Here is a 27,971-nt window from a genome sequence, read left to right on the forward strand (position 1 = left end):
GATGCCCAATGCTTCTTGTGTTTGCAGTTGCATCTGACTACAGAATCTGCATCCAGAACTCTTGAGAGGCATCTATGTCCTCCAAGATGATGGTCCCAGTCTTTCTGGTGGATAGACCGCTGCTGGCTCTCTATCTTCCTTTGGCTTTGCTGCAATGTTTACATATGATGCTTCTCACAGGAAATATTCAAAACATGGTATTAAAAATTAAGTCTCATGGTGAGCAGATAAAATGGTTTCAACAAATAAACCACAAAAATTAGATCAGAGAGAGAGAGAGAGAGAGAGAGAGAGAGAGAGAGAGAGAGAGAGAGAGAGAGAGAGAGAGAGAGAGAGAGATCTGTATATAAATCTGGTGATTGTGAAGGTCGGGGTTGTTGTTTGAAGTCATCCTGGTGTTCATGATACCACTCTTAATATTATTTAGCAATATGTACGGTATGGGGGCATCACTATCTTGGAATATAGTGACATGCCGATTTTCAGACCTATATCACAGCTGACACAAACTGCTAATAGACAGCTATTTAGCTGCCTTTGTCATTTTGATTTAATAGCTTTAAATTAAAAGTAATTTGTCATGGTGTTTCCATTATTGTCTCCCATGCTGGTGTGTGTGTGTTTGCGTATGCAGGCAAGACGTTTCGGTTTAATTTTCCGCCAGAATGATAGGGAAGACTGGTCCTTCAGTAATTTACTGATTATATCTACTGTTCTTCATTGGTGCAGAAGGGAACTGGGGAGACACCCACAGCAATATAACCATAATATTCCACGCTGGCTTCTGGTATCAGCACAGGCAGACCGCTTCTACACACATTTTAACAAAAGGCTTCCAGTTAGCTGAACTACACCCGAACGAATTCTAGTAGTCTATGCGTCTCGTTAACAGGTGGCTGTAACATGTTTTCTATAGGCTAGATGATAATTGACACGGATAAAATCACATCGCAATAATTTTCATGACGATGTCACCTATTCCGCATTAATATACGCACGTTTGTATTATTTAAAAATGAAACAAAATACATTCTTTGAAATTGCCTTGAATTGCTTCTTCTTTTTTAATTTATTTATTTTACGTGTAGGCCTGCTATAAACTTAATCAAGCAAATAGCCTAGCCTAAACTATGCTATATTTTTCATCTTATCGTGAAATAAATCACGCAGCCCGAGTCATCCGTAACCCATGCAACATCTGTGACATCTTTAATTTATCACCAAAAAACAACCATTCAAGTACCCGAATCTGTTTTAATTTATTTATTCTATGTATTTGCTGAATTAACTGTGCTTCAAAAGAATCCTTTTCAAGAGAAGGTTGGTAATTTGGATATGCGCTTTATCTGTAATAAGTATTTTAATGTAGCCTACTCGTGTTTTTAAATTGCACTCGTTATGGCGATATCTAGGCCTATGCAAACTAACAATAACAAATAAAAGTTACAAATTATGTTATTAATATGGATATGTCTTTGACAAAAAGCTTATATGCATATTGGCACTTTTAAGAGTTAGTATCATATATCCTACTTTCGAAATTAGGCCTATAGTAGGCTACCTTCCAATACAGTAACGAAACGGTATCAACAGAGCAGAGAGCCTACGCCAATATATATGTCTATAGTCCATCCGCTGATGTCCAAATGCAGTCATTCACAGATTACATAAAGGGACTAGAACATGTTTTTGCATCACATTCAAACAACACAGAAAAGAACACTGCAACACGATTTGGTGCAGCCGTCATCAAATCTGGGGACCAACAAGTAGTTCGGCGTATGACACACGAGCTGTAGCCTACCAGCAAGGGGATAAAAATAGTCCGTCCTCAGTCTGACATGGGGAGCTCAACATAGGGTAGCTGAGTCACTTTTATATTTGTTTGAAACAGGCTACATTTCAGTCGGCCCAACAATGAAAATCAATTTACCTACCCTATTAATTGAGTGGAAATTATGGACTGCTTGAACTTTATTGAAATTACAACAATGAACAGCCCACTTCACCGACGACTCTCAATGAGCGCAGGTGTAAACTACGTACCCTACCGCATGCGTTTTGATAAAGTGGGCTATTTCGCGAAGTAGCAAACAACTAGAAAGTAAGATTCCACGACGACGTCAGTTTCATAAATTGAGAATTTGATATAAACATGCGCTGTGGACTACACATTGAAGTTGAATCATCTCATCGATCTAAAAAATCATTGAATTAAGACGGGTTTGTTCCTCAGATCATATTTTTTCAAGCATGTTATATCACGCATGTTTGTTAGGTCAGCTTATTTATGGCCATGCGACACGCACGCCTTACGCAGCAGGACTTACTGGAGAATCGTAGGAAAAGGCACATTCACTCTTGAAAACCCGGTCTCCCGATCTGGGAACTCTGATGGTGGGCATATAAGGGACAAGCAGCTCTCCTAGGTCTACAGCCATCTTCGCCATCCTACTTCCAGCCCCACACTGTTGCAGCCACAGTGCGCAACAGGGACTGTTAGAGCGGAAAGTAAAGCATATGATGCTATTTATAAACCACACTGCCCAGACATTCCAGTTGGACCCCGGGAAAGTGGGGCTTGAAAACATGGCTGAGAAGAAGAGCAATATACATTGTTTCATGAAGTACCAGTAGCTACTTAACTGAAATGTCATGCTCATACTGGATGTACAAAGGAATTGTATTCTCCAGGTTTCGGTCTAACTGCTGCTGCTGTTGTAGAAACGTGGGAGACTGCTTCCCATCATTTAATTTGACCAAAAGTCTTAAACGAACTCCGTTGTCAATGTAAAACAAACGTATGGGCCCTTCACTGGGTTATACATAAACAAAATAAATAAATCAGTAAATTACAGAAACTAAAACAACCATGAAACAACTAACACAAGTCAATCGTTTACATTAGGCTGTAAGCCTACTTCAGGATTTCTGATATTTCAGATTCTGGGATTTCTCCAAGGGGCGTTCCCTTACTGTTTTCTCGTTCTCGTGCAAAATTTACCCACTTGATGGGAGAAAACTGATTATGTTTGTCATCCCAATGCATCTGACAGTATAGCAAATTTTAAAAATGCCAGAAGAGGGCACGCTCTTCTTACGCACCAGCAGCAATACTGTAATCACTTCAATACTGTATAGCTCTCTGACTCCTAAACCGACTTATTCCTCATTAGCAACTCAATAACCCCCAAATCTAAAACACCTCGATACACCCAACAACTCTAACTAATCCCGTGGACAATAACTCAATACTTTATTAATGTCTCAAAAACCTAAAACAACCAATCAACGCTGGTGCTTAAACATTTCACAAAAGACCGTTTAATATATGGTTTGAATAAGAATTAAGACACCTTGACTTGAAATCAGTAATACAGCACAGTATTCTCCCGACACTTTCATGGGATAAAGGTGTTGTGTAGTTCCTGGTTACATATTTGCATCAACGAGCTGGTGTTCAGGTGTACCTAATAAAGTGGTAATGAGTGTAAATATCCATTCCTCTTGGGTTTTGCCCAGCACACACATCTGTTACCATTGATTTCTACTGAGCTTGGTTAACATGTAATTACCAATTTTCACACCAAAAACAGCTTCTGATAACTAGTACTAGAGCAAAGAAAGTGAAATGATTACATCAGAAATATATACAGATGAGCATGTCCATAAACCAGTTGATAAAACCTTCCAAATGACCGTTAAGACACTGAAATAGATAAATGTACTTTCATTACTTAACACAATACTTAACATAGACCTCTTGCATTCCAAATCCACATAAAACAATGATAATGATAATAAATAAATAAAAAAGATTTTATTTTACACTGTATTATGTGAAAACTGTATTTTCCATGGCGGCATGGATGATCCAGTGGGTAGCACTGCCGCCTCACAGCAAGGTCTTGGGTTCGAATCCCCGTCAGCCGGGGCCTCTCTGTGCGGAGTTGGCATGTTCTCCCCGTGTCTGCGTGGGTTTCCTCCGGGTACTCTGGTTTCCTCCCACAGTCCAAAGACATGCAGGTTAGGCTGATTGGAGAGTCTAAATTGCCCATAGGTATGAGTATGTGAGTGAATGGTGTGTGTGCCCTGCGATGGACTGGCGACCTGTCCAGGGTGTATTCCTGCCTTTGGCCCAATGTATGCTGGGATAGGCTCCAGCCCCCCTGCGACCCTGTTCAGGATAAGCAGGTTAGGATAATGAATGAATGTATTTTCCATGGCAAATATGTATTCTTACTGTGGCTCTGTGATACTGATATTACATCACTTAATATTGTGACCAATAAAATGCAACACTACCAAGGCTGTAGTGTTACCGGGATAAACCTTAATAAAACAAACCCATAAAAACTAGGGGTAGTTTTTTAGTACTGCAGATAGTTTTGAACATGTAAAAGGTTCATTTTAAATGTGAAAAAAAATCAAGGATAGATAATCTTATTTATTTATTGAATCTGTCCAGAAAATAAATAATTCACAGTAATAGGAGTGATTTTGCCTTGCAGACATATCAACAAATGACACAAACACAAATACATAAAATGTAAACTCTACCTGGTAAAATACAAGTGCGAAGTGGAATTGCAGGTCAGATTTGTAGAAACTCAAACAGATGAAAAGTATAAAATGGGTACAAAAAAGTATCCACAATAATTTGTTATCCAATGTTGCAACTAGCCCGCCTTGCCCACAAAATCATAACTTGGTTATTATTTGCAAATTCAAAAATGTGTTCTCAAAATGCCTCATTTCAGAGGTAACAATCAAAATACTGACAGAGATCTTAAACTGATCTGACCACCTAATTTACAATAATATTCACTGCTCACAGTAAAATTGTTCACTTGGGAAAAACATTTCATTGTTCATCGACAGATACTGTAAAGCAAGGATCTCAAAGTCCAGTCCAGGTTTTTGTGGTTTCCTTTCAATCAGCAGCCAACTGAGGCCTTGGAAGCAAGGTGTGTGAATTCTTCAGCCAATCAGGGACTTAGCACAGTTTGATTTCTCTACTGTAACGCATACAGTCGTAAAAGCATTTAATTTAAATATACTACTGTCTGTCAGCTTCTTATTATATCAATGCTCAAACCATCCATTTCATTGTACAGTCCTTCCAGTTGGATAAGGCTTTCACTTGCCATTTAGTTTACTATGTACTCCTGTCCATTCCATTAGCTGGACAGTGAACAGTGAAGTAGCTACTCATCATGCTAACAGAACTGAACAGAATAAATAATTGTACTTATTATGGGGGAACACTTGTACTTGACCATGAAATAAATCACCCAAGCCAACCTTAACCCATGCAACCTGTGACATATTTAGTTGCTCCCACATACATCGCCAACAGTTTACTTCATTCCCAGCATCCTTACAGAATTCTTCCTCTGTATCTAAGCCATATTGCCACCAGTTTATCTCTCCAACTGGCATCCTTACAGTAGCATCTGCCAATAGTGATCATTTCAATAAATGTGTGAATCACACTTAATACTTTTTGTAATTAGTTTTATTTTTAATTATATTAGATCACTTTAATGCTAACATGTCTATGTTATTATAAAGCAGTATCTATGCACTTTACCTAGGTATTATTAATAAGTGAGTGCAATGTAATTTATTAGTCGTGTCATTTATGTAAGGCTTGCTTGTCCATAATACTTAGGATTGGGTAGGGTTAAAAGGATTTACTATTTTACGAGTCTATTTTTTCCTGGGTAAGTTACAACTTATATCATCCCATCTGTCGGAGGGCACAAAAGTCTAGTATTGGAGGTAACCCAGAGGAAAACCGCAGTAACCATTGAAACTCAGTTTTACCAAGGCAGTAACAGGAAAGAGTCCAGACCAAAAGATTGTCTGGCACTGAGCACCTAACAGTGGATTCCCCTAAGCTCACTGATGAGGCTGCAGGTACTCGGCTGTGAAGCTGTCCAGCTCAGACTCCAGATTGGTTGCTTTGTGTCTGTAAAAGAAAGCATTCATGAGTGTTACAGGGATTTTTGTAGGCCAACCCACAAGTTTCTTCCACCATGGGTCCCCCTGCCAGTTCTCATACTTTTTCTCATAGGGATTACATTTCTGCCGAAAACAAAGTCTGAACTTAAGCTAAGCTTAAGAGTTTCATGTTTTGTCCTACAAGTTAAATTACATAAGTTAATAACTCAGCCAGGTATTTAAAAGCTGTTATGTGCTTTAAAAAAGCAAATTAAAGTTAAAAACGTTGCAACATTGAAACTACAATAACATTTGTATTCCGCCTGCCACCAGTAAAGTTTCATACTAGCATGCCTGGACATGTCATTACTGTTGTAATTTCAGCATAGCAATATTACAGCTTGTTAGCAACTTTTTAAAGCACATACTGTAACAGCTTCTAAATTTGAGGTATTAACTGATGTAAGTGAAAGGTATCCTTGAACTTGAAAAAAAGACCTTTTTAGCTGTAAACAAGTTTGTATGCCCACTTTATAGTTAAACATTTTAATACATGCCATTAATTCAACATTTCTGAGATAATATCTCATAATATTTGCGGAAAAGGGGCAGGGAAATGCGAAGACCACACCGACTGGTTAAGTAGACACACACCGGGGCTACATGAGTATTTAGTCCAGGTTGTTAAATGTGTGCTCTTTCTGAGACCGAGAACAGGCCGTGCCGGAGAGAGTTTTAGGGAGATCCATGTAATTCTTTTATTACTAGAAACTATGCATATTAATCAACAGTTTCCACATCAATGTAAGTGTGCCAAAGGTACCTAATGATCTCATTTTCATCTGAAGTCCCTAACCCGCATGTCTTTGGACTGTGGGAGGAAACGGGAGTACCCGGAGGAAACCCACGCGGACACAGGGAGAACATGTGGTGTGTTACAGCATGTAACAAAACACATATAAAGTTAGAAAAATTCCATCTGCAGTGCACTCTGGCCTCGCCTGAATCGTGAGATCAGCGTACCCTGAAAAGATCATAGTATTATATACAGTCTCCACCAAAAGTATTGGAACAGCAAGGTAAATTCCTTTGTTTTTGCAATACACTGAATACATTTGGGGTTGAGATAAAAAGATGAACACGAGACAAGAGTTCAGAATTTCAGCTTTTATTTCATGGTATTTACACCAAGATGTGATAAACTACTTAGAACATAGCAAAAGTATTGGAACAGAAAGTATTTAAGTAAATTAAAGTAAATAACACTTAATATTTGGTAGCACATCCCTTGCTTGCAATGACAGCATCAAGCCTGTGACCCACTGACATCACCAAACTGTTGCATTCTTCTTTTGTGATGCTTTTCCAGTCTTTTACTGCAATCTCTTTCAGCTGTTGTTTGTTTGGGGGGGGGGGTTTCCCTTCAATCCCCTCTGAAATGCATGCTCAATTTGGTTAAGGTCTGGTGATTGCCTTGGCCAGTCTAAAACCTTCTACCTTTTCTCCCTAATGAAGTCCTTTGTTGTATTGGCAGTGTGTTTTGGGTCATTGTCTTGCTGCATGATGATGTTCCTCCCAATAAGTTTGTATGCATTTCTCCGTAAGTTGGCAGACAGAATGTTTTTGTAGACTTCTGAATTAATCCTGCAGCTACCATCAAGAGTTATATCATCAATAAAGATTAGTGAGCCCACTCCAGAAGCAGCCATGTAAGCTCAAGCTATGACACTTCCCCCACCGAGCTTCACAGATTAGTTTTTTCGTTTTGGATCATGAGCAGATCCCTTCTTTCTCCACACTTTGGCCATTCCATCACTTTGGTCTAACCAGTCTATAACACTTTGTTCCAGAACTTTTGTGGCTTATATCTGTACTTCTTTGCAAATTGTTATCTTGCCTTCCGATTCTTACTACTGATGAGTGGTTTGCATCTTGTGGTATAGCCTCTGTATTGCCGTAGTCTGCAGTCTAAGTCTTCTTCAAACGGTTGATTGAGATACCTTAACCCCTGCCCTGTGGAGATTGTGATGTCACTGACTGATGTTTTTGGGGCTTTCTTCACAGCTCTCACAATGTTTCTGTCATCAACTGCTGTTGTTTTCCTTGGTCTTTCTTCTTTGTTTTTCAGGACATTCCAAGTTGTTCCCCTGTGTTTGTGCAATGGCTCTGACCCATTTACCCCCTTTTCTCCCAAACACAGCTCTGGTCTTCATGTTGGTTTATCTTTTCTAACACAAATGCAGTCTTCACAGACCCAAGGCTAAAACTAAGAGTAGACATTAAAAACTATTTATTGTTCGGGTGTCTCGGTGGCGCAGCCTGCAGAGCACTGACCGCATGCTCATTGCGAGCCGCGACGTCAGCGGTTCGAATCCGACTGTCTGACATTTGTCGCATGTCTTCCCCTCTCTCTCGCTCTCATTCTTCCTGTCTCTCTATACTATACTGTCCAATAAAGCTGAAAAAAGGCCTAAAAAATATCTTAAAAAAAAAAAAAAAAAAAAAAAAAACTATTTATTGTTTAACCAATAAATCTAACAGGACACATCTGGGCAACAAGAAACACCTGTCAGTCACATGTTCCAATACTTTTTCTCACCTAACAATTGCGTGGTCTGATACAAAAGGTGATATATTCTAAATTGTTTAACAAATCTAGATAAAAAAATGCCAGGAAAGAAAAGCAGAAATTTGGATCCGTCATCTCATGTACATCCTTTGCTCTCAAACTCAATTGTCTTCAGTGTATAGCAAAACAAGGGAATTGATATGGCTGTTCCAATACTTTTGGAGGGGACTGTATGAATGCAATATTACAGTGCTAGCGGTGGCCACTGCTAGCACAACACCAGTGCATTTCAGTCTACTGTAGCCTGTCTGGAAGGAAGCATTTCATATTTCCAGCAGTCTGCACTATATTACTAACCTGCCGACTAAACTTAAGTTGGCTACCCCGTAACTTTGCTGCATATGACACTTTGGGGACTTTTTGCCATTGAAAATGTCAGTTGAGCTTGTTGTTATACTTGCGAGTGACTGCTTGCCTGTAATGAATAAGCTATTCCTGTATTTTTGAAGGAGACATGATTGCAGTAACTTATCTACTAATTTAATACAAGCGCAAATAACGTCAGGTAAATAGCTAGCTAAATGGCTTGCGTGGAAACCGACAACTAAATTCAGCAGATGTTTTTTGAATCATGTTAGAAAGTGGTTTCAAGACCTTATCTACAGTGTGGTACAAAGCATTTTAGTTTTAAGAATTTCTTTGATTACTGTGAAAAGGTTAGAATGGCACCGTTCTGCTCCTTGTTCTCAGGGCTATGAAATGTTTTCTGATGGACATATCACCGGTTGAAGTAGTTTGAGCAACTTTGGGCATCAACTGTAGATGTCTTCATTGGCCTACGAGCCCCTTTGCAATTACTGAATTACTGAGTTCACCAGTGCTTTAATTCTTGTTAATGATGACAGTTTGCTTAGGTACAACTACCATTTAGCCTATGTCTCTGACTGAACAATAGGTGTACCTATTTCTTCTTATTTCTCATAGTCATACTGGTTTCCTTGACTGTCATTGGAACAACTCTGGTCGAACTGTCCAATTACTTTTGGTCCCCATTATATGGATGAAAAGGGATGTAATTCCTACACAAATCACCCAATATGTATGTATGTAAATACCCTTAACCTCAAGGTGACAGTCTGCACCTTAAACACATCTTAATATTACAAATCAAAAATACCAGAAATTGTACCATTTTCCAAATACTTAAGGACTGCACTCTATGTACACCGTTTATTTGAGAATTACTTAATTCTACCCAAAGTACGCCAAATGTGTATATCTGTACAGGAGGACTATTATGAAGCTTGAGTGTTGGTGATGTGATATTTACGGAATGTGACGGTCTGTTGCAGTTTCAATATAGCAATTTGTTAGCAGCTGACTTTATGAAAGCACATAACAGCTGCATGGTGGAGATATTAACAGGTTTGTTGTTCTAAATGACATAAATTACACCCATTAATATCTCAACTATGAATTTTGAAGCTGTTATGTGCTTTAATAAAGTACATTTCAAATGAATTAATGCCCATGAAACTCAGTGAGCCTCACCTGAGAGTCTTGGAGCGACTCTGCACGGTCTCCAGCTGCTGGATCCTGGTGGTCAGCCTGTCGATCTCTCCTCCCAGCTCCTTCTGGCTCAGGTCAACCTGGCGGCACAGCCGTGCAAAGGTGGTGGCCATCTCCCTGCACAGAAGAGCCCGAGTCACCACAGACACACAGACATTATGCCCACTGGCATACTGGAAAAGTTCATCCGGATGGAGCCACTTACTGCTGGACTTGCTGGCTGCAGTTGCTGCTGGTTAGGCTGACGATCATTCGCAGCTTCTCGCTGGAATAATCCACAAACTGCCGCTTTAAGGTCCTCTCCTTAGCTTTGGTGGTCCACATCATCCTCTCGTAAAGGTAGAGTAACCCGTACAGCCCGAAGAACAGCGCAATCATCCTCCACCCCATTGAGCGCCACATCTATCATGGAACATGGCTGTGCTTTTCACAACAACGTCCGAAAAAACATACCTATATTCAACCACATTCAAAGTTTCACTTGAATACTTTTCTTAAATGGCACCTGGAATACAGTGCCTAAAAGTAAAAACATTTACACTACCGGTCAAAAGTTTTAGAACACCCCAATTTTTCCAGTTTTTTATTGAAAATTATGCAGTTTAATGTCTCATTGTACTCTGAAATGAAAGCATAGAACAAATAAACAATTGAGGTTAAAAAATAAATCATGGAATCAATTTATAAACCAAAATGTATTCTAAACTTTTGACTCAACAAAGTAGCCACCTTTGGCAGATATAACAGCTGAACACACTCGTGGCATTCTTTCTACAATGACAAATATTCTGCAAAAAGTTCTTCCCAACTCTGTTGCAGAAGTTCCCATAAATGTGTACAGAGGCTTTTTTCCTGAGGTAGTTCTGGCATAGCTTGGACGTATGTTTTGGGTCATTATCTTGCTGTAGGATGAACCCCTGACCAACTAGGCGCATACCAGAGGGTACTGCATGGCGCTGCAGAATGCTGTGGTAGCCATTTTGGTTCAGGGTGCCTCTCACTCTGTACAAGTCACCGACCCTGGATCCAGAAAAACAGCCCCAGACCATCACGCTTCCTCCTCCATGTTTGACAGTTGATGTCACACACTGAGGAACCATCCTTTCGCCTACTCAACGGCATACAAAAATCCTGCGTTATGAACCGAAGATTTCAAACCTTTATTCATCAGTCCATAACACCTTCTTCCAGTCTTCAGTAGTCAATTGGCGGTGTTTCATGGCCCAGGCAAGCCTCTTCTTCTTATTCTGACGTCTTAGCAATGGCTTTCTTGCTGCAACTCGACCGTTCAAACCTGCAAGTCGAAGTCTTCTCTTCACAGTTGAAACTGAGACTTGCTTACTATGACCACTATTAAGCTGTGCTTGAAGCTGTTGTCCTGTGAGCCGCCTATCACGCAAGCTGTTGACTCTCAGAAACTTGTCTTCTGATTCTGTTGTGGCTTTGGGTCTGCCAGACCAGTTTCTGAGTGCCTTTTGATGGTGAAGGAAACTGTACTCACTGACACCTTGACTTTCTTCGCAATTTCTCTGTAGGAAAGTGTCATGATGGTCTGTCTCTCTTCCATTGTTAATTGCCTTTTTCTCGCCATTTTTATAGTAACACACTACTTTCTGCAGTACAATACTGTTCACAAGGGTATGGTACCATAGTGTGTTCCAACACTACTTTTATGTAGACAGAGGGGGTTGTAAGTAATCAAGAAAAGTTGGAACACCTGTAGGAATTGGTTGCACCAACTTTCAAGGCTTGATCAACCTCCATTGCTGCAGAACAGCTTTAAGTTGTTAACCCATTTCTTGTTCCCTGAAAAAGGCCTTTTTGTATAATTCTGAAATTTATTCAGTTTTGGGTAACCTTACCTTTTTTTTTTAACCTCTAGCAGTTCACTACTTACCTTTGTACCATTTCAAGCTATTCATTGGACTGGACCGGCTTGAATTTCAATTAAAAACTGGAAAAATTGGGGTGTTCTAAAACTTTTGACCGGTAGTGTAAATATTACAACAAATGTATCAGTTGCTATCCAGTTGAATTTTCCCTCTTTTTTTATCGCTGAGGTAAGGTAAAGGTAAAAAAATATATTTTATTCATTTTTTATTATAAAAAATAAAAAATGTATGGATATGTCCAGCTCGGCATCTCAGCGGTGTCAGCACAACAGAGTTTGGGTCAATTCAGTTTCAATTTGATCAATTTAAAATAATTTTGAATTGACTGAACTGAAATTGAATAGACGCAAATAATAATAGTAATAATAGTTCTCTGGGATTCATTTGCTCGTTACACAATAAAAACCTCACATTGCACATTTTTGCTCACACTGAAAAAAGTATTTTAGCCTTATATTTTAACTTAGATTTTTCCAGTGGTGTAAGACAATTTAAGACACTTAAAACAAGCTAATATTTTCTATTCTAAAAGCTTTGTTAAGACAGATATTTTGGCACTGGCACTAGATCTTACCACACCCCCAGTGATGAGCACGCCCATGGAGGCTTGTGATGTCACCGAGGCCACGGACATCATGAGCTGCTCGGGAGATGCTGTGGCCTCCTGAGCCAGGGGCCCAGCAGAGGTCGATGTAGCACTGACCAGGGGCCGAGGAATCTGCAGACGTCATGGGTGATAAAAGGTTCATCACGTCGTTTGTATTGTATTCGTGTACACAAATGAAGGCACGAGGTCCAGTGGTGAGCCATTAGCTTGTAATCTGAAGTCAACAGTTTGAAGTGGTGTCTACTGAGGGAAGGTCCATTCTGGGTTAGAAATTAACAAAGTGTTAGAAAAGATGCCAGAGATTTACAAAGGGCTATGAGGAGACTTCGGTAAATTATGAGATTCATAATAAATAAAGGTATGTAAGAGACATGTGCACCTGGTTTTCTGTTTTGTTATTTAACAAGTTAAAATGGAACGGTAGGGTTCACGTCTGTGCGATGGTACACAAATTATCTTCATTAATTTTTCTATGTTTTTTTCCCCCCATGTTTTAGCCACTTTTCTTCATTTCAATTATTACAATTTAAATGTTATAATTGAGTTCAAAACCTGAACTTGTACTTGAAATGTTTCCTGGACCCTTGAATTCACCATTGACGTTTAAAATGAAAGTTTCTCAACACTCTGTCTGTTAGCTACACTGTATTTTTTTGCAAGTGTTTGGATTGTCTTGATTAAACATTCAATGAAACATGATGCCACCTGAAAGTTCTGGTCCACTATCTTGAGAGCCCGCTTTGCATTGGCGGGACCCAGGAAGCGGTTGACAAGGGCAGTCCAGCCCAGGGTGAACTGGAATTCAATGTTCTCTTGGAAGCCAGAGCAGAGCGTTGCACAGTTAAGGTCATAGCTGAGATCAAACTTCCTGCACGGAACGTGCATGTAGAGCTGGCTCTGGACACTAGAGGGCAGCAAAGGCCGAATTCTGTCTGGCAGGGGAACACCAAAGAAACATTTGCAAGACAGCACAAAAAAGCCAAGTGCTTTCATACAAGAACATTAACCATTGGCATCACAAGACTATTAACTGCAGGTTGTTCAGAGTTGTTCATACCACGGCATACCTATCATATCTTTCTGAGATGACTGTACAATAGTGTCGACTGTACTGGAGCACTGGAAAGCCAGGTTCTTCCCCAATCCCTCTTCTACGTGCGTGAGCAGCTCCTAAAAGTGTCACCACATAACAGGAAGTGTGTAGTTAGAGATAGTCAGCTAATTAAAGTAAAGAAACATTCTTTTTATCAAGACTTTGCCGTACTCATGGTCCTGTAAGGTTTCAGTCATTGGCGTGGCATGGGTATTTAACCAAAAATGTTTGTAAGAGTCCATAAATTTGTGTAGTCCAACCCCATTTCTGTAACATCTCCCATGGAGATCGTATGCTCTCCTCCAGGCCTGGGTCAAATAAGAAATTGTTTTGCATTCAAATATTTTCCTAAGCTTTACTGAGATTGTCTGGTTGTATTGGAACCTATTAAATACTCTCAAAAACTGCAAATCCCGCATTCTGGTCCTCTTGGTTGACACAATTGCATGGGATAAGAAAATTGTCAAACAAAATTCCAATTGTCAAACAAACAGTAACTTAAAAAAAGATATTATTTTCTAATTCAGAAAATACATTAAACATCCATCCATCCATTATCTTAACCCGCTTATCCTGAACAGGGTCGCAGGGGGGCTGGAGCCTATCCCAGCATACATTGGGCCAAAGGCAGGAATACACCCTGGACAGGTCGCCAGTCCATCGCAGGGCACACACACCATTCACTCACACACTCATACCTATGGGCAATTTAGACTCTCCAATCAGCCTAATCTGCATGTCTTTGGACTGTGGGAGGAAACCGGAGTACCCGGAGGAAACCCACGCAAACACGGGGAGAACATGCAAACTCCGCACAGAGAGGCCCCGGCCGACGGGGATTCGAACCCAGGACCTCCTTGCTGTGAGGCGGCAGTGCTACCCACTGTGTACATTAAACATTCAAATTAAAAATGTTTTTAAAGACTTAAGCCAAACTTTTTTTTGCAGCCCAAGAACAAGTAGAGGTTTTTTCTCATACATTACAATGAGCTGAACAAGGCTCAACAACCAGAAAGACCAGGTGTTCTTACTGAAACATTCCTCCAACACCATACACCACACCTTACAGTATATTCAATATACAAATCTAAAATGTAGGAAAACTTGTATGCATGTTGCTAATTATAAAGAACTGTCAATCAATGCAATATTGAATAGTGAACAAAGATCACACATCTAAGGTAGATAATGCGGTCATTAATTAACTTTACTTGGATGGTAGCCAATGCTACACATTAACATTCCCTGGATGTTATTCAAAAGAGTCATTGGCACAGCATAGTGGCAAAACAAGATCATTTTACTTGTGCTAGCTAGCCAGAGAGGGCCTGCACACCTTGGTAGAGTTTTTTTGCAGGTGCAGCTTTTTTTGAGGTTAAACTTTTGAAAAAGTAAGGAAAGAAAAAGGGCAACACTGCTACTTCACAGAGTCACCACTTTACTAGCTAAACATCAATGAACAATGTTACAGCCTTAGCAGGAAATGAGCGCAAAAATTGCCATTGCTTTGATACTATATCTTCAACAACTGGGGTTATCTACTGTTCTACCAGATTAGCTATCTAACAAGCTAGGTCTAGTTTAAATGCATTTTTTCCACTTAATTAAAATTAATCCAAGACTCACATTAGGCCGACTCACATCAGTCACAGAATTCTACATTTAAGCCACCTTTCTCCATTGCTAACGAGCTGGAAGCTCAGAAACCCAGGCTTACTGACTGCTTCTAAAAAATAAAGCATCAATATGACATCAATACCTGCAAGAAAGCAGTTTGAGCAGGAAAGTTCCAGAGCACTTACAGTCTTGTAAAGTTTCAGCATGTAAGGGGAAGGATGGAAATCGGAGTGAAACTCATCGATTAGCGTAGAGACACGGCTGATCTCCTCGGACATGGACACGGACACCTGTCGACCCAGAATACCACAGACCAGTGATACAAAGGAAAAAGCAAAAACTACGGTCACAAATATGGGCAAAAGATTAAAGAATGAAGGAAAAAACTATCCCAGGCCTTGCAAAGGATTATCACATTGGCTTCCCAGTGTTAAAGGGATATTTCACTTTGGTGCAACACTTTTACCGATCTATTATCCTCTACAGTTAGTGTACTTTGAAACTATTAACTATTACTATTCAGCAAGGACACAAAAATGAATGGTGTGAATGGGAACCGGACAAATGAGTAAGTTAACTGGTTAACATCTTGCTTTTATAAACCAGTGTATTCATAATATAAATACTTTTAGCTACTAGCTAGCTATCCAATGAACACACAAAAGTAAGAATGTTAAATTGCAGTAGGCACAAGCACTATGCTTTATAAGCTGGCGATGATGGCAGGCTGAACAGTGAAGCTATCCTTCGCCTCTTCTTAACTTGCATAGTCCAGCCATTTTTTTACTAAATAAATATTTCAAAATGAAATAACTGACGTACTACATGCTAGATGTGTGACAGAGACTGAAAACCTGGCTACTTGCGTAATTTGTCGATCAAACCAAGCGACTGAGCCTATTATAGTAGCTTGTCACAAAGTAGGCTACTACAGTGTGACAAACTAATGAACAAAGAAACTGTTGGAGCCCGGTCCATAGTCCACCCCCCGGTTTTATCAGGTGGGGGACAATTATGATGCTGCACATGGTTAGTGAAAATCAGTTGGACATGGGCTTTTCTTGAGGTGGCGGTACCTTGGATGCGACTTCTTCAGTGATGGTCTTTATCTTTCTCTTAACATCCTCAGTCATGAGGTTCAGCTGGTTGCGGATAAAGTCCAGACGGTCCACATGGGAGTCCCTCTCCTCCAGTGAAAGGACCCTGTAGTGGTCAGCTCTGGTTAGACTGTTCATGAAACACAGTTGCTGCTTGCTAAACATCAGGGCTCTAGCTAATGGTTGTGTGGACATCATTATAACTGGACCATGATGTAGTAAAGGCTATTCGTATGGACATCTTTATTGAAAGTCCTCCATCTTTTACAAAAACAACGTTGGCTATCCAATGTCATCAAATGTAGGCCAGCATTGCTCAGGTATCTGTGAGGTGGGCTGCAAACAAGCAGGTTTTTTCAGCTGTATGACCAGTGAACAGGAGGTAGCCATGAGCATAAAGTTAACTGCAAACGATGTTAAAAATGCTGGTTATGGGCCAGTTTGGGGAAAAAAAACATGCAGGCACCTATGCCTAGGGTTTAGCAACCAGAGCCTTGTCTTGTGGGTTACATGAACCTGAAATATTCTAGTGGACACTCTGAAGGCAGTGTATATTCCCATTTAGCTGGGTATATTCAGATAATGCGATAAACCTTTGCTTTTTTTTCCAGTCGCAGATTTAACAGAATTAGAGCAAAATTCTTTCTTCATACATGACCTCCGTATAATACGTGCCTGACAATACAATGCAGCGAAGCTCATCTTGTTCGAAAGGCAGGTCAGTAAGAAGACAGTTCATAATTAACGCAGGAATACCCAGAGGAAAAAAAAAAAGAAAAAAGAGAAAGAGCAGGACTCACCTCTTTTCAGCCGAAGCGATATTGATGGAGTCCATGATGGTTTGGACAGTCTCAATGATCTGCTTAGCCCTGACTGTGTGCTGCTCAAACTTTGTTTTCACTGCTGACTGCGAGATACACTCCTGCGAGGCCGTAATACATTACTGTGACACGTCTGACCCACCAACCGCGGCCGAGGTGCTGACCTGCTGCGGCCAATCGGGATAAAACACAAAACCAAACTCCCAACGGAAAGAGCAGCAGGTCCGCACCTCGGGCCCGAGGGCCCTCCTTAATCTCACAGTCATGCGCTCATTCAGGAGTAAAGAAAATAATAGAAAAAGGTAAATTAATATAAATGAAAATATTCACATTGACATTGAAAAATGATGCAACCAATAAATGAACGTAAATATGCAAGCCCCAATGTCTCTGATAGTATTTGGAATAGTATTAATTTTACTGCATTCATTTCCATTTTACATTTCTTACTGTTCTCACTGTAAGTCAGCTTATGGTCTCTGTAATTCTCGCTCAAAGAAACGTTTCTTAATTAGAACAAAAAACTGATGTAAAGGGAAACAGTAGAGCCACACAGTTTTTCCTTTGCATATTTGCATGGTTTTAAACACAGTATTATTTGAAATAGTCAATCTGAACAAAGACAAAAATATGAATTAATTTCTAAATTAGTTTCAAAATGTGAAATTGTGACATTCAATCAGAAAATATCAACAGAACTGAACAAAAAAAAAAAACCCAAACCCCAAAAAAACCCCAAAACAAAATGGAAGTAAAGGGGAGAAAGGGAAAATGAAAATGAAAAAGGGAAAATGAATTGGGGGTATGCCTTCGCCAAAGTAAATCTAGACTTCAGCAATGAAGACATAGGTTGATTTAAAGTGTGCACTGATTGGGCCTGCAGTTAGTAACACAGCTGGCTTGAAAAGCCACAAGAGACTGTGAGACAACAGTAAAGTTAGTCTCCACGGCAGTATCCAGAGAGGGATATACACGTCACAAACCACATTGCAAAGCTTTCAGTGCTTACACTAAGAAATACTTTGTCCGAGACCCAGATAGAGAAAAAGAGAGAGGGAGAGATTGAAATACAGAAATCTATACTATACACTGAATATGTTTGTAAATGTAAAACATTGCTGCTCAACTGAATCTTTCTTGTACATCAATTGTACTTGATTGTACATCGTGCTTGTCCTAAAAGTTTGCAGTCTGATTTAAATTTTCTACATAAATATTATATTTGGCCAAGGTAGTTAGTCTTTTGCAAAGACAGATGTAAAGGGAGTAAAATGTGTGAAAACAGGAAATGACATCACAGGCATCTCGCGCTCTCTTAACTTGCCTCAAAGGTTCTCTCAAACCTCTGGAACTCCTGCAATCGGTCCAGGAACCCTTCAGCTAAAGCACCACCTACAATAATTAAACTCACTTAAATTCATGAACTAGCAACTGTGTCATATATCATTCATTGGCCCTTTCATAAGCAAAAGGCAGGATTCTACACTAAATAAACTGAAAAATGACAACAGACCCGTGGGTGGCAACTAAGAATCAGAGCAAACCTGGGTCAAATACGTTATTGTTTTGGATTCATATACTTTTCTGTGCTCGATTGATCTTGCCTGGTGTCAACAAAGAGGACCAGAAAGTGGGCTCTCTCACTATTTGAGAGTATTTCATAGGTTCCGTTACACCAGACAAGCTCAGTCAAGTGTAGAAAAGTTTGAATCCAGAACCATCCAGAACAATTATTAGACCCGGGTCGTGCATGCGCATGATTGGCATGTCTGTTGGCCACACCCGCTCATCCCTTACCCCCCTCAGGCATGCCCTGAGCACGCTGCATTCTGGAGTTCAGCACCTCTTTGGCAGAGACAAAAAAAATGCGATCAAGTGCCTTGTCCCTGTCGACCACCTTCAGCTCCTCTACAAGGAAGCCAACACAGCGGTCTGTGTGCTGTCTCCGAACCTGCAAAAACAGCATGTAAACAGTTGGGACAGTACAACACCACAGGCTAAAGCATTTGGTCTAAACCCTGGTCAATCTAATTGGCTCAATTACTTGGCTTACAGGGGGGATTCAGTGGCTTCACCCTGTCAATGAGCAGGTTTTTCTTGATTTATTTAGTATAATGGCAAGCTGCATTTCTTAATAGAGCAACTTTAGATTTTTTTTTATCAGCCCCCTTTTGCTATTTTTGATTAATGCAAGTGTAATGCAAACGTCATGCACTAAAGTTGCTCTTCAACGGAGAAGATCCTAAAATAGGTTCTGAACTCACATCCTCCATGTACTCCGGTTCCAAGGCAGACGCGTCCCACCGGTTGTTTAGGATGAAAATGTTTGGCTTCGAAAGACGCTCGCTCACTTTGTGGAAAAAATGTTTCTCCTTTCAACCAAATACAAAAGCATATAAATTAATGGCATAGTAATGGATTATATTACATATGCTGTTTATGCTCTGGGTCAATGAACAATATACACTCAGTGAGCACTTTATTATGACCTGTACACCAGCTTGTTAATGCATATATTTAATCAGACAATAATGTGGCAGCAACTAAATGCATAAAAACATGCAGACATGGTCAAGAGGTTCAGCTGTTCTTCAAACCAAATGACAGAATAGGGAAGAAATGTGATCTAAGTGACTTTGACTGTGGAATGGTCGTTGGTGCCAGACAGGGTGGTTTGAGTATCTCAGAGCTGCTGTGATCTCCTGGGATTTTCATGCACATCTCTAGAGTTTTCAGAGAATTGTGCGAAAAACAAAAAACAGCAGCAGAAGTCTAAAAAAAGAAGTCTAATAAATACCTAATAAAGTGTTCACCGAGTGTATACACAGGAGGGTGCCTTTCTAAACTATGTCCAATCAATTCAATTTGCCACAGGTGGACTCCAATAAAGTTCAAGACACACTCTGTAGGATAATTAAAGCAAACAGGATGCATCTCCCCACATTTAATAAATTATTAAAAATTAGTAAATACATTTCTAAAAACATTATTTCACTTTGTCATTATGGGTCACTGAGTGTGGATTTATGGGCAAAAATGGCAATTGCAGTCAGGTCCATAAATATTGGGACATTGACACAATTCTCCTCTTTTTGGCTCTATACACCACCACAATGGATTTGAAATGAAACGAGCAAGATATGCTTTAACTGCAGACTTTCAGCTTTAATTTGAGGGTATTTACATCCAAATCACGTGAACGGTGTAGGAATTACAACAGTTTCTATATGTGCCTCCCACTTTTTAAGGGACCAAAAGTAATGGGACAATTGGCTGCTCAGCTGTTCCACGGCCAAGTGTGTGTTATTCCCTCATTATCTCATTTACAAGGAGCAGATAAAAGGTCTAGAGTTCATTTCAAGTGTGCTATTTGCATTTGGAATCTCTTGCTGTCAACTCTCAATATGAGATCCAAAGAGCTGTCACTATCAGTGACGCAAGCCATCATTAGGCTGAAAAATCAAAACAAACCCATCAGAGAGATAGCAAAAACATTAGGCGTGGCCAAATCAACTGTTTGGAACATTCTTAAAAAGAAAGAACGCACCGGTGAGCTCAGCAACACCAAAAGACCCGGAAGACCATGGAAAACAACTGTGGTGGATGACAGAAGAATTATTTCCCTGGTGAAGAAAAACCCCTTCACAACAGTTGGCCAGATCAAGAACACTCTCCAGGAGGTAGGTGTATGTGTGTCAAAGTCAACAATCAAGAGAAGACTTCACCAGAGTGAATACAGAGGGTTCACCACAAGATGTAAACGATTGGTGAGCCTCAAAAACAGGAAGACCAGATTAGAGTTTGCCAAAAAACATCTATGGACAGATGAGACAAAGATCAACTTGTACCAGAATGATGGGAAGAGAAGAGTATGGAGAAGGAAAGGAACTGCTCGTGATCCAAAACATACCACCTCATCAGTGAAGCATGGTGGTAGTGTCATGGCGTGGGCATGTATGGCTGCCAATGGAACTGGTCCCCTTGTATTTACTGATGATGTGACTGCTGACAAAAGCACTGCTCATATTCAGCCAAATGCTTCAGAACTCATTGGACGGCGCTTCACAGTGCAGATGGACAATGACCTGAATCCGATTGAACATGCATTTCACTTGCTGAAGACAAAACTGAAGGGAAAATGCCCCAAGAACAAGCAGGAACTGAAGACAGTTGCAGTAGAGGCCTGGCAGAGCATCACCAGGGATGAAACCCAATGTCTGGTGATGTCTATTTGCAACCAAGTATTAAAAAGTGAAAGTTTGATTTATGATTGTTAGTTTGTCCCATTACTTTTGGTCTCTTTAAAAGTGGGAGGCACATATACAAACTAATTCCTACACCATTCACCTGATTTGGATGTAAATACCCTCAAATTAAAGCTGAAAGTCTGCAGTTAAAGCACATCTTGTTCGTTTCATTTCAAATCCATTGTGGTGGTGTATAGAGCCAAAAAGATGAGAATTGTGTCGATGTCCCAATATTTATGGACCTGACTGTATATCCATTGACATTTTAATCTATAACACAAAAAGTGAGTGGGTCTGAAGCCACTGTATATAATACAACATAATTGTGATGGATGTCATCTCAAGGTACTTATGGCATGCATTCAAATATCCATGCATGCACCATAATTGCTCCAAATCCACTAGGCGACAGGTGAGTAAATGTCAGTAAATAGGTGTTAAATCAATCCTTTGTAAAACTAACCATAACATTATGTTCATATTTATTTGAACAGTAGGCCACATGTCATCGTATCTCCCTATATTATCAAAACCTATAATTACAAAAGAATCCGCACTGTCACCGCTTGGCGTCACATCAGGAATCTCCATTTGCATATCCATTCAGTATTAATTGAGATTACAGGTGAAGCTTATCTGAAAGAATATTAAAAACCTGTCTCCACACTGCTGTCTGCACAGTGCTGGCTGATGCTGTGCAGTAAAGCAGCAGTGGCACATATTTATAGAACTCTGTGCATGCTATAAATAACGCAAACTAGTGTAAGCAACAGGCCCAAACAGCCTAACCTCGAACTGCCTGTCATTTTCAGTAGTCTAGTGTGAACGACCACTTCTGAGATTGGCTGGAGGCCCTGGAGATGCCATACAATGTTGGCACAGTCAATGCAGTCCCACTAGGCCTGTGTTATCTGGGTCATGAGCTTTTTCATTGTTCTCAGATACCAGACACATTCAAAAGACTCAATGTCAGAAGAGATCTAATTTGAGTGACACAAATGTACAGTGCATTTAATGCTTCAGTATGTTAAATACTCCCCTCAAGGATACTACAATGCAGTACATCTGGACATTGTACAATGTACATGACTGGCTCTCGAAGCGACAGGAAAAAACAATCAAGACTTAAAGTGGATCCAAAGAAGTCTCTTAGTTTGTATTTCAGTTGAGTCAACTAAGCATGGTTTCGTCGCAATTTCCAGATTAAATCTTTTGATTATTTTTTTAAAGATACAGAATGGCTTGCTCACAATTTGCCGGGCTCACCGTATTCATGAGAGTGGACTCCGAGTTGGCTACCAGCACAAAGACGTCTGCGTCCAGGCAGAACTTGTCAATCCAACTGTCCAGCTCTGATGTGACATCGGTCCCCGGGCTAAAGGAAGAAGATCAGTTACTGCATAAGCCCTTGTATCCCATTATTATTCACTGAAGCAAGTGCTAAGATGTGGGAGACCTTTGAATGGGAGTATTATCAGCCTCCTGCCGGTAATTAGACACCCTGTTTGTACGTTAATTTTTATAATTTGGAGAATACTGTCCGTCTGCTCTGCTAAATCTATTTCCATATTAGGGGGAAATTCTCTCCATTATCTCTATGCTTCCATTGTGCATCTAATTCACAATCAAAGCATTTCTTTCCACTGCTGTGCTGCTATACTCGGCTGCAGCTGTCAGTTTTGCCTGAGATCCCAGTAAATCAGCTACCCAAAATGACTTCCCAAGAGATATCAAACCGGATGGTCCAAAATGTTCTGCAAGGCACATAATTAATTTTAGTACCAGGACTAGTACATTTGCAATGGGAGTCAGACATAGTACATTTGCAATGAGTGATGGCCATATGCTGTGGAGATGCTAAATGAGCAGTGATGTCACTATCATGAGAATAAGAAAAGCAAAACAGCAATAGTAACATCGACACTACCAATATAGTAGTTATTTCCGCATTAGAGGCTGGGACAAGGTTGGGGAGAGGCTGTCTGTAGTGTCTACTCTCTACCTGTCCATGAGAACCAGGTCATCCCTCAGCAGGGCACACTTGCTCTTGGGCCAGAACACCTTGACGAGGCAGCCCGCATCCAGGCTCTGGTCCATATGCAGCGCGTGAGCCAGCTGGTTGACTGTCTGTAAAAAAAAAAAGGCCGGGGTTGCCTCAGGACAGTCTAGCACAGCCTTTCCGTGACCTCCGTATGCCGCTGGCCCAGAATGCCTCAGGAAGAGCAAACCTGAGCAGCTGCATTCTCACAAATCGATAGTGGAAGTTGCAGCATTGAGCGCTGACTGATAAGGGTCAGTGACAAATAAGGGATTCTAGTTTAGGTTAAAAATGACCTTTTTTTTTTTTACCTTCATTAGAGTGATATGTATTTCTTTTTTAATTTGATACATTTTTTAAGGGAAATGTATTTACTGAATTTACTAGTCACATGATGCAAAAAAGTGTTTCTCTACAAAGATAGGGGCGCCACCTCTTCTGTGTGCTAAATATAGAATTGTACAAGAAAACCGCAGACTACTGGGCTGCTTGAGTATCTGTTTTCATTTTATAAAACACCTGATACCATCGGAATGGTTTGGACAAAACCAGGGTATACCGTGAAACCTGAAATTAGCCCGTGCCTAATGTGCACAAGGCTCCAGAGGGGCCGGTTCAATGACGTAGACGGGAGTGCTCCACCTTGATGCTCTTCTCTTCCTCCGAGCCCTGGGTCATGAGGTAGGCCTTATCCTGGTCAGTGCCCTCCACGCTCAGGAAGCAGTTGGTGGTGTGGCCGATTCCGCTGGGCAGAACCCGGTCCCGCAACATGGCGTTGATCACTGTGCTCTTACCATTGCTCGTCCTGCAGAAATAAAAAACGTCTAACTTTCTGCGTACATACCCACATTATCACATTACATTACATTAATGCCATTTGGCAGACGCTCTCATCCAGAGCGACGTACAGTTGATTAGACTAAGCACTAGACTTACAGTTGATTAGACTAAGCAGGAGACAATCCTCCCCTGGAGCAATGCAGGGTTAAGGGCCTTGCTCAAGCGGCCAACGGCTGTTCGGATCTTATTGTGGCTAGACTGGGGATCGAACCACCGACCTTGCGGGTCCCAGTCATGTACCTTAACCACTACATGACTGGGACATACAGGCCGCCTTTTCAGCATCACATTTCCATATCGGCCAGCATGTGTGTGCATTGAACATATACCGTAACGTACATTTTTGCATTTATATTTTATCTCATCAAACATTATTTAAACAAAACAGCGAAGTTACTCAGCTAACTGAGGAATTAACAAGGGAAAATATTTTCATACTTTCACTATTCACCTGCCAAAAAAGGCCACCTTCATATGTCTGCGGGCCAGCACCTCTCTTATCACAGACAGCTTCTCAGCATAGGCCTGTATCTCAGCCTGCTGCTCCTTCTCAGCAATGCAATGCAGGTCCTCATTTTGGCACGTTTCTGACAAAACACCCCAAACACAATAAGAAATCCAGCACTGTTAATCGATAATGTCACTGCTTTCATACGTGTTACATTAAACAAAATGTTAAATATTACTACGCTCATAATTGTGGTTATAAATTATTTACACACAATTATGTATAAGCAAATACCTTAATCAAGAGCAAATTAGCAATATTCATACATGCATTAGGCCTTGTTAGGGTGCACTGAGGGTGGAGGCCAGGAAGGACGAGGGACTGCGGTGATGAGGTGCTGATGGTGTATTTTATTTACAGGTGTGATGGTGGCGGTGCAGAAATATTTACAGTGACAAAAAAAATGAAATAATAATAAACTTAAGAAGAAAACTGAACAACACAAACAAAAGAAAATGCAAAATGAAAATGCCGTGTACTTCGGCTATGCCTGAAAAGTAGGCACTCCAACTTCAACTCTAACTCTCACTCTAACTCTCACTCTAACTCTCACTCTAACTCTCACTCTAACTCCAACTCTAACATAACACACATGGCCATAACAATAATAATAAACAGCAAAACACACAAGAACAACAAGGGGGTACTAAACAGAAATTAAAACAATCATTCGTGTACCATTCAAATTCCCCCCTTACACAAATCAAGCAGGTGGTAGCTCCCGCTAACCGCCCTCCAGAAATACCACCTGGTTCCCTTCACTTCCTGTTTGGTTGTGGCACCAGGATTGAACGGACCCAGGTAAACTTTTAGTTTTACGCGGTAAAACATTTTTAAATGCACTCGCTGTGCGTTGTTTATTCCCGTTACTGTTTTTGTAAAGTTTAAAATGTAAAGCATGTTGTGGTGTTTGTGTGGCGTGTCTGTAATATTACATTAATGGCATTTTGTAGACGCTCTTATCCAGAGCGACGTACAGTTGATTTGACTAAGCAGGAGACAATCCTCCCGTGGAGCAATGCAGGGTTAAGGGCCTTGCTCAAGGGGCCAACGGCTGTTCGGATCTTATTGTGGCTAGACCGGGGATCGAACCACCGACCTTGCGGGTCCCAGTCATGTACCTTAACCACTACGCTACAGGCTGCCCTGTAGACTAGTGTAAGTCAAGCCGCGGCGCTAGTCTGTGACAGGCCTATTTTACCAATCAACACAGGCAACCATCTTTAATAAAGACACACCAATGGCGCTATCATAGCAGATCTATCGCAGATGTGTGGTTGCAATCTGACAACTACTGTTCCATTCCAAGGCAGGCTACAACCATTATACCAAACTATACAAAAGTATGTATACAGATGCTGAAATCAAGAGTAAGCAAACTGTGAACTCACAGGTCAACCCAGTTGAAGTGTTCCAAGCAAGACTAAATAACATTAATGATAATAAAATCTCTGGTGCCTGGTATCCTCTGCCATTGGTACTTCCCCATACAGAAAAAATATATACACATTTCAACATGTATTTCTGATGCATGTCAAAATGTGTCAAAATTGGCCTTTCAGAAATGTATTTCCAATGTATAAATGTATGAATATACTTTCACAGCACTATTTGCAACTATATTAACCATATAATATGCAACCATATTTCTGAATAGTATTCAAAATACATTTCACTGTGATGAAATAGTATTTGGAATATATGTTTGATAAATGCATTGAAAATATATTTATCATACATACATTTCACATACATTGGAAATACATTTCTGAATATATGAAACGGGCTATTTTTACCAATTTCAGGCTTCAGAAACGCATATGAAAATGTATTTGAAATGCAATTCATTTTCCGTATTGGTCTGTTCGGAGAGCTAACGGATGACCTCAATGCTCACCTTCTACAAAATCAGAGCATTCCTGGACGTACTCCAGCAGCTGCTCAAACACTGTGCTGATCTTCTTCTTTGCCAATACAAAGTGTTTGAGTGGTGAGGAGTCCCTTTGATCCATGACAACTTTCTGAAAAGAAAATAAATAACCACAGGCTGGTTAACCATGTTAGTTATAACAACACAATAAGTGTTTACCTATGTTTGGAAGTTATGTTAGCATAGAACACCTGGAAATCTCACATCTGTATCTCTATCAATTTTCAAAGATGATCTGTATTAATCTAGTTATTAGGTTTCTAGACAGACTGCACTGAATTCTCTGCGGTTTCAAAAATGGTTTCAACGTTGCATTCCAATGCATACGTTGAGAATGCTGGCTCTCTATACCTATAGCTAAGTTACCGCACATCAAAATGGTTAGGCTAATAATAATAATAATACTACAGCAAATGTATTATCTATTGACCCATAGCTAAATTAACAGTTAACGTTTGCTGAGATTTTTCCCTAAGTAGCAAGAAGTCACGGTTAGATCTGACTTCGATGTCAACTGAACTCCTGGTTTAGACTTATTGAGAGCTTATCTAAACATGTTAACCTTACTATTTTTGTTTAAAAATCGACTGTGACTGATATGGGCCAAGCACTGGAAAGCAAATCCCGCTGTGATTAACGTTAGCTAGCTAACTTAGCTAGATTTATACTTGTGTAACGTTGTCGTTACACTGTATGTACAGTGGTTAGCTACTTAGCTAGTCAATAATTTCATTTTAAATGCTTGTTGTTTCCGTTTGAAAGTAATGTGTGTTGTGATGCCGATTAGCTAGCCAATATCAGCAGCTTAATATTTTAAACATCTTATCTAGCTAGCTGTATCAGTTTAGTAGTAGTGTACGTTAGCTAACCAAGCATCTAGCTAGCTACAAACTCGTAGGGCTAAGCTTCTGTGCGTATCCATGGTACCAGAGAGCTAGCTGTAACTCCTACTGCCTACTAGCTAGCTAGGTTACATCCAGTTATCGTAAGGTAAATTAATTCTTACCTTGATGCACTACCTTGTTTAAGTATATACGCGGATTTTCATACCAAAGGCTATGTGCGGTTAGCTACATTTTTATATCGTAGCTAGTTGGTAGCATGGTGTTCTTTAGACGATTCAGGATCCGACATGGTGTCAGACCGCCGCGCTCAATGCTGAATCTGCCGAAACACTTGAAAAGACCGAGGTTACTG

The 27,971-nt window shown here is 40.3% G+C and overlaps 2 protein-coding genes across 5 annotated transcripts in view; both read right to left on the bottom strand.

Moving 5' to 3' along the window:
* The window catches only part of LOC133128372 (ubiquitin carboxyl-terminal hydrolase 13-like), a 41,651-nt gene extending 39,168 nt beyond the window's left edge, over nt 1–2,483 (bottom strand). For all 3 annotated transcript variants that reach the window (XM_061241820.1, XM_061241819.1, XM_061241821.1), the window contains exon 1: nt 2,331–2,483. In XM_061241820.1, coding sequence (XP_061097804.1) covers nt 2,331–2,450 — 120 coding nt within the window. In that variant the 5' untranslated portion in view covers nt 2,451–2,483. The remainder of the gene's footprint in view (nt 1–2,330) is intronic.
* Nucleotides 2,484–4,438: 1,955 nt separating this feature from the next.
* On the bottom strand, nt 4,439–27,932 carry LOC133129363 (mitofusin-1-like). 2 transcript variants are annotated; one of them, XM_061243400.1, is made up of 18 exons: nt 27,781–27,932; nt 26,742–26,865; nt 24,788–24,923; nt 24,139–24,301; nt 23,461–23,585; nt 22,725–22,833; nt 19,476–19,583; nt 19,009–19,162; nt 18,536–18,603; nt 17,191–17,312; nt 16,370–16,496; nt 15,479–15,583; nt 13,651–13,753; nt 13,289–13,515; nt 12,551–12,694; nt 10,290–10,486; nt 10,067–10,201; nt 4,439–5,974 (listed from the first exon to the last, which is right to left on the bottom strand). In XM_061243400.1, exons 2-18 carry the CDS (start codon nt 26,854–26,856, stop codon nt 5,905–5,907), a joined length of 2,208 nt encoding a protein of 735 aa, XP_061099384.1. In that variant the 5' UTR covers nt 26,857–26,865; nt 27,781–27,932; the 3' UTR covers nt 4,439–5,904. The 2 variants fall into 2 exon arrangements, with proteins under 2 accessions (XP_061099384.1, XP_061099385.1); XM_061243401.1 differs by lacking the exons at nt 26,742–26,865; nt 27,781–27,932 and having other exon boundaries at nt 24,775–24,899.
* Nucleotides 27,933–27,971: the final 39 nt, after the last annotated feature.

This window comes from Conger conger, chromosome 5 (assembly GCF_963514075.1).
Source record: "Conger conger chromosome 5, fConCon1.1, whole genome shotgun sequence".
In the NCBI taxonomy this organism is placed as follows: Eukaryota; Metazoa; Chordata; class Actinopteri; order Anguilliformes; family Congridae; genus Conger; species Conger conger.